The sequence below is a fragment of the Anopheles merus genome, chromosome 3L (assembly GCF_017562075.2).
Source record: "Anopheles merus strain MAF chromosome 3L, AmerM5.1, whole genome shotgun sequence".
NCBI classification, from domain to species: domain Eukaryota; kingdom Metazoa; phylum Arthropoda; class Insecta; order Diptera; family Culicidae; genus Anopheles; species Anopheles merus.
The window spans coordinates 7,337,287-7,351,093 of record NC_054085.1 but is presented as its reverse complement, the minus strand read 5'-3'; the positions used below and the strand labels follow the sequence as shown (position 1 = coordinate 7,351,093).

General features: G+C 41.6%; 3 protein-coding genes across 8 annotated transcripts in view; 2 read left to right on the top strand and 1 right to left on the bottom strand.

Annotated features, from left to right (window-relative positions):
• Positions 1 to 13,807, top strand: part of LOC121599251 (reversion-inducing cysteine-rich protein with Kazal motifs) — a 49,832-nt gene that overhangs the window by 29,941 nt on the left and 6,084 nt on the right. For all 6 annotated transcript variants that reach the window (XM_041926930.1, XM_041926924.1, XM_041926925.1 and 3 more), the window contains exons 3-4: positions 3,038 to 3,093; positions 13,269 to 13,749. In XM_041926930.1, coding sequence (XP_041782864.1) covers positions 3,038 to 3,093; positions 13,269 to 13,749 — 537 coding nt within the window. The remainder of the gene's footprint in view (positions 1 to 3,037; positions 3,094 to 13,268; positions 13,750 to 13,807) is intronic.
• LOC121599252 lies at positions 8,532 to 10,751 on the top strand. The gene is made up of 2 exons (XM_041926931.1): positions 8,532 to 9,965; positions 10,053 to 10,751. The coding sequence occupies exons 1-2, from the start codon at positions 9,126 to 9,128 to the stop codon at positions 10,215 to 10,217; spliced, it is 1,005 nt and encodes a 334-aa protein (XP_041782865.1). The 5' UTR covers positions 8,532 to 9,125; the 3' UTR covers positions 10,218 to 10,751.
• LOC121599253 lies at positions 11,576 to 12,734 on the bottom strand. The gene is made up of 2 exons (XM_041926932.1): positions 12,582 to 12,734; positions 11,576 to 12,504 (listed from the first exon to the last, which is right to left on the bottom strand). Exons 1-2 carry the CDS (start codon positions 12,693 to 12,695, stop codon positions 12,316 to 12,318), a joined length of 303 nt encoding a protein of 100 aa, XP_041782866.1. The 5' UTR covers positions 12,696 to 12,734; the 3' UTR covers positions 11,576 to 12,315.

Sequence of the window (13,807 nt, the reverse complement as noted above, 5' to 3'; positions counted from 1 at the left end):
GACAATGGACTTGAAAAAATGTTGCTGCAAACTAAAAATACATCCATATGGCACAGGTTCACCTTCTTCATCGATCGGTGTTCTGTTTTTTCCCCCGAACAAAGCAGCATCATCCTTTTGGTTATTGGGTTTATCGATTAATAGTGTGGATTTCCATCTGTCAGCAAAACGAAATCCACACTTCGATATTCAATATTCTGAAACGTCAAATATTCAAGCACATTTCCTCAAAGGTGACCCGCGAAGTGCTTGAGTGTGGGTAATACAAACAAGAAACGCACCTCGCATCTTTTGTCGGCATCATTTTCACACACTTTCGCACTCATGACAAACAGATGAACGGTCGCTTTGCGAGGTGAGATATCTCGTGCCCCGGAACCCAAACAGTTGCCTTAGAATGGGGACACACACGCACACTTTGCTTTGCATGGGCGGCGCGCCGCTGTTCAGCTTCTTGGATGGCGTGGAAGGAAACGACTACGCACTCTTGATGTAGGCCAAGAACTTGTCGTGCCGTGGTGCGAAGATTTCGTGATGATAGATGATGAACGGTGATGCGAACTGACGGAGGACAAACTAAATTTAGCCGCGCGTTTGTCCGCTCCGCTTGACGCGCTTTGCTCGATATGGAAGCGAGACGTTGAGGTGAGCTTTTTAATGTTTGGATTTTCGCACCCATTCTCCGTCTGGGTGCAACATGGCAAAACGGGGAATAATTATGTTTCCCCGCACAAAAAAGGGAAAAGCGTTGGATCCGGGGAAACTGTGCGAGCCCCATGATTTAGTACGGTAATTTACGCGATACAACAAACAAACGAAGTGAGGTTCTTACCGTGCCGAGTTACAATAATTTATACTCTTGCTTATACTGCCGAGTTTGAAGGAAAAAAACAAGGTTACTGATCAACCACATCCACGAGTAACACCAGCAGTGAGTGCTTAAGTTCATTGACTATCACGTTTGGTAAAACATCTGGAGAAAATTACTATTAAAAATAGCTTCGTTTGAGCGTTTGATGTGAAATGTCTTTGTCATTAAAGACGCAATGGATTTTAGGAACTAGTCTTCCACCTGTAAAATATGTTGTGCCAAAACAAACTGTCCAGCGAGTATCCAAAAAAGGCAGATCTTAGAAAATCATAGCCACCAATGTTAGGAGGGATCGTGCATATAGCAAAACATAGCCCTGATCAAACCCAAATCAAAAGTTATGTGGTGTAATTTTTGTTGACGCGTTATAGTATTTTTCATGTTTATCAATCATAAAGCGATACAAAATGCTGCTCAGTTATTTTGGAATACATTTCACAGTACTTACCACATAGTTCAATACGGTTGTATCTACGTTCTCAATGAAATCTCTTCGCCCCTCTTCCTACAATTCTTTGGGTCTCTTTTCGTTTCCCAATCCTAATTCTATCATCCTACTTGTGTTGCCTGTGTTACAAATTACATGTTGCCTGGTTTATGTTTGTCTAGTTAGATTTAAGTATTTGTTTGTTATCATTAATTTTAAGTTTCAGTCATTAAGTTTCCCTATATTCAGCCCTCTGAGGTAGATATTTGTATCTAAATAAAATAAATAAAATAATAATAAAATAAACGCCAAACAAAATAACGATAGTTCTTCATCATTAAAATATTTATCTTCTACCCAAACCTTGTCGCTATGCAATAGCTCAGACAGAGACCCGCTCATGTCTGTCTCTTAGTTCGGCTCGTAGGAAAGTGAACCTTTGTGCTTATTTCGTCTCTTGGTGACAGTTTCTATCACCTGAGAAAAACAGATTATATTTTTGTTTGACCGAGGTCTTTGAAAGCTTTGGTAACTTCACAGTGTCCTCAAACAGACTCAAAAAGGAATCGTTTTTGTCGTTCTGGTGAGCTCTTGCGTTTCCAAGAACTGCTAAAGAATATGAAAGCTGTAGCGGCACATGCAGATCACAGATCGTATTCTTCACACCATTCTATGTCGTCATGGTGTACGATCTAACAACATACTCGCCATAGATTCAAGCTGTTACATTGTTTTCCGAGTCAACTGTAACAGTATTTTTTAACACAAAAGTAAAGAAATCAGTGAGCCAAACCCATCAATGGCCAAGCTAGAAGGCCTAGTTGGAACCGTAGTTGGATGTTAAACCGATAAAGAAGAGGAATTGCGCTGTATTTAACGGTCTTCTTCCATGCATTTAACAGAGCATCCATAATCAGAACTGCTTACGTACTCTATCAGCCAACTAACTGCGTGCCATAACATATGATAAAAAGCACAAAAGCATTCGGAAATAGAATGCGAAATTGAACACAACACTTTTCCCCTCATGTAACCCTTGCTAACCTTTTCAAACTTTGGGAAGAGTTGCCTAGTTATAAGTTCTGCTTTGTTTAAACTAAATTAAACAATTGCACCAAACCTGCCTTCCCATTGTATCGCTTCTTTTGTAAACTATGCAAATCCTTCAATGCGGCTTTCAAACTTTCCAACGTCCATTGCAGCTGCAGCAACCTTGCCCTAACCTGAATTACAACCAGGTGAGAAAAGTCCATAATCCCCATTCCAACACACGATGGGCTTTCGTGTTTCCCATTGTGCCGTCAACTTTTTGCAATCTTATAATTGATTCTGGGCTGCCACAGCTTGATACCATTATGGGTAGGGCAGAGCTTAACATTTGCATAATAAATTTCACTCACCTTCTTCTTCTTCTTCGTCGTCTTCCGATGCCTTTGTGCGGTACCTTAAATCCGTCTGCTCGATTTAACACCAGCGCCGAGCCCACGCAAACTACGCCCGACCTGAAAAAGTGCACCAATCAAAATCGGTGGTAGAATGCAACGACGAGTTACGGGGCTGGTACTCTGCCGTACGCAGTTGAGAGGTTGGGGTTATGTACGCTGTCGCCTGCCGCGTTTAATTCATTATCCGTTCATCTGCGCCTGTCATGTTGCTTTATCTTCACGGCGAGCGGTTCAAGCGCTTACCGATACGTACGGGCATGTATCTAATATTTCCTTTCCTCTTCTCCTTCACAGATGTGTTCCGATGTTGCGCCGAGGTTCAGGGATCTTGCAAGGCGGCCTGCGAGAATGTAAGTATCAATCAACATCCCCCCATTCGAACGCACCTTACTTCCCGCTGAGCAACAGCACCCGATCGAAAGAAGAAAACAAATGTCTTACCTTGATCGCATCACAGGATCATGACGATGAGAGAGTACACGTGAAACACGCGATATGAGAACTGGTGGAGGTTATGATGGATCGACGGAGCAGCGATATCGTAACCGCACGTCGAGCACCCTTCGATAAATGTCTTACTTAGCTACAGGTCTTCCAAATCGTCCAAAGCCAAACCAATGAAGCCTGTTTTGCTTGGATGGTTGAGCATGTAAGCATTGTCAGAAATTGTTCTTCTGACGTTTCACCCGTTCCCTCGTGTGTTTTTTGGTAGGACCATTATCGCTGAAGAACCATCTGTCATTTTATTAATTTTCCAAATTCATATTCTATCCCGGTTTCTCATACCCCTCTAGACTAAAAGTTTCCTCTCCCTGTCTCCTGGGGCTCTCGACCCGGGTGCTAACCGAAAATGCAAATTAATGTGTGTGCGCCATGCTGCGTACTGGTAGCAAGGCTCAAATAAATTGAATAAGCAAGAGGAGCCGAACAAATACAAGGAAAACAAAACGAAATTTTATTCATAAACCCCCTAAACGTGCCCCCCACCCTTTATTCGACACCAACGAGAAATTCTTGGAAGTGAAATCATAAGAATAAGCAAGTATGATTTATTTCGCTGGTTACTTTTGGGGTTTGGTCGCAGGTCCCACATACAGCCATACTGGTCTTCAGGGAGTTATGCTTAAGTTCTCAGTATTTTAAACTTCCTTCCTGGTGTTTGAAGCATTTTTGTTCTCGAAATGATCACATTGTGTAGCTTGTTTTTTCTCTCTTAATGTTTTATTTAATCCGCGGGAGTCTTCTCTGTTCGATTATCTTGATCTGCGTGCCCTTCCTGTACCGGCTCGATAAATGTCGGCTTCTCCCACCCATTCAGCCGTAGTTTGATGATCGAGAGCCCAAAAAAGGAAGAACATTGAATGCAAAAATTTGGAACCTACCTTTGCTCATTTGAATATACGGCGGCAGTTGCAAACAGACAACCGTCAGTGCTAATGTTTTAGGTGATGGCGTATTTACGATTATTGGTTTTCGGCGCTGTTGCATTTGATAAGAGTGTTTGTGCATTATTGGTTTATGATTTCAAGTGGATGGAATGTTATTAGCTTGGTGGATTTAGCACACCTTGGTGTAAGCCAATCGTTTGGTACTTGCCAATCGTTATATTAATTATGATTTAAACACATCGGATTAAGCAGATTCTTCTACATACAGATTCCCGAAAAGTTTGTATAAGATTATTTATACTTTTATCGTCATTGATGCTTTCTATAATCTTAACACTTTAAATCAAATTACACAAATTACAAATAACAAAAAATCGCCAAAAGTGCAATTAACAATTGAAGAAAATCTGAAATGAAAGGTAAAGTGAAAATTAAAAAAAAAAACAAATGATAATGATCAAGAGATCAGAGCAGTGCTGCAAAATGTCACTGTCTATTTCGTATGAAAATCTGAAATAAGGAATACTCCTTTTTATACAATTTTGTTTGCGGAATATGCGTCACATCTTATGTAATATTGTTGTACTTTCTCAAGCGATGGCGCCTGTGGGAATGGGCTTACATTTAATTTAGTGTCTTTAGTGGCTTAATTTAGTGTCACTGACTCTCCAGATACGATCGAGGCCACAATTTAAACATCTTATAATAATGGTTCTTTTGGGAAATAAACCAGCTCGGATGATTAAAAAATGGTAACATTTTCCATAAATGTATATTATTTTACATTTATTTTAATGGGTCGTTTTAAAACACTTCAGACACTCGTTATTTTCATGCACATTAAAACAATGTTTTTTTCGGGTATTTTCTTTTCTATTTTTTAACACAGTTTGAAAATACCCTGTGTGCAATGCACCACTGAACACAAACAAATATATTAGGTAAAATTTAATTAATACAGAAGATAACACTGTCATGCCATAATGTGAGATTGTTACTCAATTATATAACAAACCAATTCCTATACCGCCTCCAGCCAAACTTAGCTGCAGCTTAGTTAGATAAACTTTATTTATGACGCATCAATGCACAAATAAAACAGCTGGATGAATTTTCTGTGGAAAGGAATATTTACCGTATTATACCTTATCTCGTGACGGTTGAAAAATTGACGACTTAAAGGCGTGATAAGCTACCGCTAACGATGGTCAATCGAATTTATTTCGCCAAAGACGGTCTCTCGCTCTCTCCCTGTTTGACTGTCGTGGATACCTGTTAAAACTCAACGACCGAACTTCGTTTTACACGGAACCTTTAGTATACGAAACCGCTGTCGATCGGTGCACGGTTTGAAAAATTCGTCCACAATCTGGTAGAGGGTTTTTAATTCGGCTCTTTTTTTCGATCCCCTCGATGTCAGGCGAAATGCTTTGCGGTTACGATTTGTTGCCAGTTTGTTTTCAAGTTCATTCTAGCGTTCACCTTCAACGGTTTCCACGCGGAAGGACAAACAGAGAAAAGCGACACACACAACAACAACCAATCGTCGTCACACGATCAGCAATAAATTATGAGGCATATTTCTTGACCACTGATTCCTCACTGGATCTTCACCTCAAAACGATGGGTGAAAAAGAGAAATGCAAATATAAATAAGGGAGAGAGAGAGAGAAGGAGGAAAAGAAAAAGTATCTCTTCGATGCACCTTCGTCAAACGGCTGGAATGCTCATGAGATGACATTCAGTCGAGATTAAGATTCAGTTTTTGTGTTGCTTTGTTTTAATGACGATCGAATGAAATTTCTGATGGAACGTACTTCTGTCGTCATGTTGCTGCGGCACTACAAGCACACTGAGAGCTCCAATCGGTTTGTTTTTTGAATAATTTTGAATTTTTAATTAACCAACCTCCGAACGATTTCGCCGTTTTTTGTTTTTGGGAAAGGGATCAGCTAAAGGTTGGCCACGGTTTGCCACAATTAGTTAAGCTGACACACAACAGACAAAACATCGGAGAGCGAGATATTTGATACCACGCTCCAACAAACTGGGTGGAATGCTAATGTAAAGTCAACAGGTTTTCGGTTCTCCGCCCAAGGACGTTCAGTCAACTTTACTGACGATTTAAAGTAAACGAAGATAACTGTAATTAATACGCACGCAGCAACTAATGATCCTGCCCGCTTATATGTGAAAGTGTGTTTTTGTTTTTCGTGCCGCCATCGACGACACGTTCTATTTAGAACTTTCACTTGCTTCGGTTTATTGCGAAGCCGCAGCAATGCCCACATTCACTTGCACTAGCAGCAAACACACGACGCCCGGGATGTGAAGATTGATTCATTAGTGGAATCATGATCCGTTTCCTAATACGCCCGACACGCTGCACACGGTCGTCCTCTATATTTGTCACCATCAACGTCCTCTGTCCCGTCCCGAAGGACGATGCTGGCGTAAATTGACCACATCGTGCACGGGATGTGCATGTAGCGAATTCCTTCCAGGCTGATGCGTAGGCTTTTGGGATGTGAAGTGAAAACGCACCCGATGACGGTTTAATGGTGCAGCTACCAATTAATTAACACATGGCCAATGGCTCGGTCCGTCGGCTTGGCTGGCTGGTTGGTCCAATGAACGGAATGCAATTAGCCGTCGGGATGAAGCGTCTCCAAGCGAAAACCAGTTCAGCTTTCGTTGGCACATATTCGGAGCGTTTTCATTATTTTTCTCCACGCCGGCCTCCGTTTCGCTGCAAAACGGCCGGCCAGTATATTATTACATTGAATTTACGATAATGTTTCTCACGATGGTGGGGTTTTAGCATACACATTTCATAGAAGCGGTGGGTGTTGTTGTACTCTTTGCATATGAAATTAAGTCGGTACTGTGATATGGGTGACCGCGAAACATGAGAACGATCATCTCATCTCTTTCCTATAGTCGTCTGCGTCTGACTACCTTTGATGATAGTTGATAAAATCCTTAGGAATAACTTAAAATAAGCTATACTTGATTGCCAAGGTTTATGACATTTCGTTTAAGAACATCTTCAAACTTAATTCAATCGTGTATGTGACTAGTTTACATGGCATGTTCGTATGCGCATTATAGGTCATTGTTACCTTGTCCCTCGATGGCTTAATATTCAAAAATAATGTCAAAATAATTTAAAAATTATTTTTCATGGTACGACAATGGCTAAGCATGTTGGTTTAGGCATAACTGTTCTTGAATAAGCATGTTTAAAAATTGGTGTGGTTTTTGCAAACTGCTCTTCTATCAGTAAACCTCCACTTATCGCTTATGGTTTCCGTTGTTGCGGAAATAACAAAAAAGTCCAAACATAAAAAAAACCTCATACTTGTGATGTTAATATTTGGGGAAAAATCTAGAATGGCCCTTTTTGTTAGCTAATAGATTGCATAATATTTAAAAAAACGTGAATAAAAAATAAAATGACTCCCAATCGCTTCATGCATGCTATAATGTTATGTGAGAAACATGTTTATCCAGTTTTTGCCTTATACTACCATGGTTGTTCTCACGGTACCTTTGGTAAGTCTACGGTGTCAACGTACTCCAGGGCACAAAAAAACCCTCGAATTGAAAAAAAAAATCACGTATAGAGTGGTCTAAGTCATTATCTAAATTGTAATCCATGTGACAAAACCAATGATTTTTTCCTTTCAACATGTAAAATTGCAAGTAGCCTGTAAAAACCCATTTTTTATGAAATTTAATAAACTCTAATGAATTCTAATAAACTTCAAGTTAAATTCAATTTTAATAAAATTTCATTTTTTTAAACCCAAATTCTGTAATTATACTTAAAATAGATCATTTTGTGCTCATTATCTAATGTTTTGGATTTGCTACCACTTTCCATCGTTAACTTATTTAAGAGCAATTTTTCAAGCAATACTGTGCTAAAACAGATGTTTGTATCATTTATGGGAATTTTTAAAAGTAAAGGAGACGTTTTTTTTTACAGTCAAATTACGGAATACAGAAAATTTCAAAAAAGCTGGTCAAAACCAGGTGCACATAAAGCTCACTTCCGTCAAGAAAGTGTTAAGAAAGTGTCTCAAAATTTTGAGAGTACCTGAAACCCCATGTAAATTAATAATACACACATAATACAAAAATATAGAAGATCTTAAACCATAATTAATTTAAACAAACATCTTCTTCTTCTTTGGCACAACAACCGCTGTCGGTCAAGGCCTGCCTGTACTCACTAGGAAGTGAGCTTGGCTTTGAGTGACTTATTATTACCATAGCAGGATAGTTAGTCCTACGTATGAGGGCACGGTCTATTCGGGACTTGAACCCATGACGGGCATGTGGTTAAGTCGTACGAGTTGACGACTGTACCACCAGACCGGCCCTTAAACAAGCATAAACCAAATTAAATGATCAATACGAAAAGGCCGTAATAATAAATTAAATCAGCTGTTTTGAACCGATCGGAAAGCTGCAAAAACGATAAAAAATCACTGAACTAAATAAATGATTTAATAAAAACCACGATAAGAGGTTTTCCAAAATTTTATTTTTATTTAAACCTACTGAAATTAAGTCACAACATTAGAAACACATTCTAAATGACTCAGACACTCGTCTACTCTTGAAATCTCGTAATATCGTAATATAAACTTTAAAAAAAGTTACTCTGAAAATCTTTTTCGATACCCTGTTTCTTTCCGAAGGTTAATTTGATTGTAGAAAATTAAAATAGAGTACAATTATATAAAATACCATTTGCTTAAAAGTCTTCACAATCTGCGACAACAACAGTCTTCCAACAACAACAAAAAATAAACGCTCTCAGTCAATACTGGAGCCACGCCACGATCATTACGGTGCGCAAAGTAAAACTGAACGATCAGCAATCAACGCATATTCCACATGCAAAAATAAACCCTACATCTCTCAACCTGTGCAAACCCTTTTACGCTGTTGACCGAGCCGAGCGTTTCATACCTCGCTTATTTATGTTCCATCCGTTGCGCTTTTTACCCTCTGCCGACTCCCGATCGGTACGATCACGTCCAATGCCTTCGGTGCACGTTGTCACCACATCTGCGCAGAGCTCCGGTCACCATCGGGAAGGTGAAAATGGTAAAAAGTGTCCACCCAGCGGTGCAATTACTGTTTGCCTACGGCAAATCGATAAATCAATCCTTCCGCCCGGACCCTCACGCCCAGCTTTTCTCTTTGCTTGGAGGCGAGTTGGGTCAGGTGCGTCTAGGGATCGGACGAAAAACCACCACCTCTCACATCGTTATCGCCATTCGCTAGTTAAAGATCGCGTTCTAGACACTATGTCCCGCATCGTATCATTCATCAGCCCTGTTCCGCTGCTCTTGTTGTTCTCGCTGGCCACACTCCGCGGTGACCCGTTTGTTGCGCTGCGTACATCCACCACCAATCGGACGCTGCTCTGCTGGGCCATAAAACTGTCCCCGACGGCGTACGTCACCGATGCGGAGTGTGTCCGGTCCTATCGAAAGCACCAAATTGTGATGATTTATGGTGACATTGCACCGAACCGGACCGTACAGGAGCGCTTGGGTCGAAAGGTGGCTGGCTTGCGGCAACCGGCTTGTCGCTATCGGGTGCCTTCACTGGTGCTGGTCGGTGCCCCGGACGACAGCGAGCGATCGGTGCTGAATCGAACGGTACGCAACTTTATCGCATCCTACGGTATGGTGCAACGAAATCAACAACAACCGACTTGCCGGGAGTGTCAAGTGCTGGCGATACGACGAACGCTTCCCTGTCCGGTCACACCCGGCACGATGGCCGTAGTGTACAGCGACTGTCTTAAGCAGGTGGCGTATGCATTTCTAGTGTACAGACAGTACAGAAAGTAAGCACCGCAACGTCTTCTATGTCTCATTCCCTACGCACCGCACTAGCTGGACGCCATCGAGATCGAACACGCTGCCAAGGTTACGTCGCAGTGGGACACTTGGGCCTGGACGTTACGGCGAAAGCTCAAAGCAACACTGTACACCGATCTGGAACGGGTGGGCCGGGCGCGGATGGAGATGCTCAACTTTATGACCGCAGCAAGACGCTGAACCGGTCAACTGGTCAGCGAACGAGTCGTTCGCATAAAATGTTGCAGCACGGTCGTAAAAGCTTTAGTCGTTTAAGGTGCAGTCCGGTGCCGATGTGGACGTGCTTGGTTTGTGTCCTAGAACAGGTGGCGGTACTACTTCTGTACCCTTTCCCGCCACGAGTGGAGAAGCATTTTATGGGATCAAATGCTGAGTAAATTCTCACAACAGTTGCATATTGATTGCTCGACACTCGACTCGATACGTGGGCTGCAATAAAACAAATACTGTAGATGCATGCGATAATGAGGCGACAGGATTATTTTATTGGTCTACTATTGAAACAGCTTGCAGGTGAAATAGTTATTTTTACTGTTTCTAGATCAGGGGTGCACAATATGTAAAATTTACAGTTTTTTCGCCCGCTAAAGCTTTATATTTCGAAAGCTCTTTCAATTTTAGAATACAAATATTCAACCACGATGATTCAACCACGCTAATTTAAAAATTATTTCCTTGCCGTATACACTAATCCTTGATTTAGCAGAATTTATAATTTAGCATATTTATCCATTAATGATTTATATATTGCTAACAATTTATATCACTACACTGAGCCGTAGATTATTGTATATAAGATTTTTTTTTCACTTAAACTTCTTAACTTCTATGATTTTCTGCGTTTTGTTTAAGTAAATATGTAATGAATATAGCTTATAACAATGTAAGCGCTAATGACTTATTCTAATATGACATTTTAAGCTTATTTTATTCATATCTGTTTAATGGTATTCCTGACCTTCCAATAAGTGTGACGTTATTTATGGATATGTAGCGACCAGAGCGTCATCTGGTGCGCACACCTAGAACTACCGACCAAAATGTTTAACGAGCTAGTTAGGCAGGGACTGCACACGTGCGTATCCGTCCGGCTTAACCAATACATTCTCTTCTCCGGCAACTCTCGAACGAACAACAGTAATTTTCGCGTCTCTCCCGAACTCACCGTTCCGCGGCTTAAAAGAAAAACGAATAAACCGAACTCTACCAAAACGTAGTTCGCAAAGCGTGTTGCGTATCTTCTTAAAAAATTAGGGACCACATTTGTGGCGCCCCTAAAGATATGAATATCTTTGATATTGAACTTGAGAGATAGAGAGATATAAAGTTTTGGCAAAAACTGTACCGAAACATTAATTAAACGGACTTCCTAGTAAGGAACTATTGATGGATAGATTGCATTTTTTCCACGAAGTTGGATTGATCCGGGTCCAGGCTGACTCGGAGTTGGATTCGGAGTTACTCCTGATTTTACTGTAGTTTAAAATCCGGATCCAATCGGACTCGGTTGGAGTTGTGGAGTTAAATCCTGTTTTGGCCCAGGGTCGTCTTCCATTTTCCAGATCCGGAGTCGGAGTGCATTCACGATTCCACTCCAGATTATCCAACACCCTTAAGAGCCAATACTAGAATGCTCACAATCTTAATTTTATGTTCATCGAGGGTCATTTTATGTACCGTTATGATTCAAATTACGGATAGCTTCAAACTCCAGACACATATCATGTTTTTATTTGATTTCTTTATATCTAGTCCAATAACGCTTTTCAATTTTATATAAATGCCATGCTGTACTAAAATCAATTAAAAATGTGTCTGAACTCTGTAGGTCCTGATGTCACAGTAAGTGAATATTTTCTGTTGATCAATCAGGCATTCTTAGCTGTGTAATTTCTTCGCTAGTACCTATTAATCTCGTCCACGTGCAATGGAATACATCGGAATCTATTGTAGAAGTAGTTATCAAATTATGCTCTGTATTTCATTAAAACCCGTGTTTAATTCTGTCCGGAATTCGAGGCAGGATTTTTTTAAATGCTAATAATGCGGAAAACATGACATACCAAAAATGCCATTAGTGTCCGTGATTCGAAGCAATACATACACATACAGGTATTGAATAGATCCTAAAACTGATTCTCGGTCCCATTGTCGTCAACTCATGTGACTTTAAAACATGCTCGTGGGATCATATCGGCCCATATTTAACAACTGTTACCTACTGCACTATCGTTTTTCTTGCCCTCATCTTACAATTTTACTATAGCTGCGCGGTTCCTTATATTGAAATGGTTGCCGACCCCTGATCTACAACATTGTTATCAGTGTAGAAGGATTGCCTCGTCTTTTCCAGAAACAGTTTATAGTAACGTACGCTTTCTGCGACAAAGCTACCAGTGGCGAATCCATACGACAAGATGCCCATCAGCTCACGGTTCTGGTTGAATATAGCGGCCCCTGGAAGACCCTGTTGTATCAGCGAGAGACATTCATCATATGTTACAAAGTTTTCCATTATGGAGTTATTTTTTCTGCTGAACCTACCTCAATTGTTTGCACCTTTTCGATGTCTTTTCCTTCTGGCTTGAGACATATCTGTCGCCCACAATCAAACACTCCGTATTCTTTTTGACATACCCAGCACTTTTGCAGCTTCATGCGAACATTCACTTTCTGAAGAGACTTATCGACTCCTACAAGTGTTAGATAATCTCCATTTTTCACATCATTTTTAAAGGTATTTCGTGTCCACGATCGATGGATGTCTTCACACTTCACTTCCATTAGTCCTATATTGTGACTCAGAAAACTATACTTCGGATGTAGCTCATATCTAGTTACATTACACTGTGCCTTCGATGGAACCATTCGTGAGTCTTTTGTGCTGATCAACTGCAATTCCGATGGCTTGCTTGAGACTAAACAAGCAGCAGTTGTAACGAACAATTCACTCGCAATCTCAACAGCATTGCACACATGTCGTCCATACTTTTGAATGGAATTGACACTAGGCGATGCTGCTGCGAATGTTAAACGATCCTCACTTAAACCTGTCGACAGCAGGCAGGCAGCTAACAGGATCAACCTACACGCTGGGCAAAACATTGCTCGACCTCTTAACTTCCGGCTCTGCAACTGGAACTGTTGCGTGGGCTACTAATCGCGACTGCATTTATAGCGTTACCCCATGCTAACCTACATGAGTGTATTATTTCTCTCTTTTTCCCGCAGCTATCGCTGGCACGCATCGCCTCCGAACCAGGCTCCCGGGAGGCCAAGCTGCTGGACGTGCGCAAGTACTGCCCCCGGCAGCAGGTCCCCTTCTGGCAGTGCATGAACGAAACGATGGCAGCGGTCCAGCGGGGAGCCAGCTGGCCGGGGCGCATCTGCTGTCCGCTGGCGATGTCCGTCAGGTGTCAGCACGTGTGCGCTACGGGGTCATCGCAGGACGATCTACGGACGGGCTGTCGGGCGAGTGATGAACAGCAGCTGTACGGCTGCCTCAAGCGCCAGGAGGACGGCCATCGATGCTGCAGCAGCGCCCGCACCGCCGAATGTCTTGACGCGTGCGGACAAGTGTTCCAGCGCTATCAGACCCCTTCGAAGGCGTTGCGCGAACGGGTACTGACGGGTTGTCGCACCAACAACAGTAACGTGATGCAGTGCATCAAGGGATTCATCGATGTGACCTTCAACCGGAACCTGAAGCGATGTAAGTTACCGCAACCGTTCGTAACCTTCCATCGATCTTATCCTTCTCTCTCTTCCAT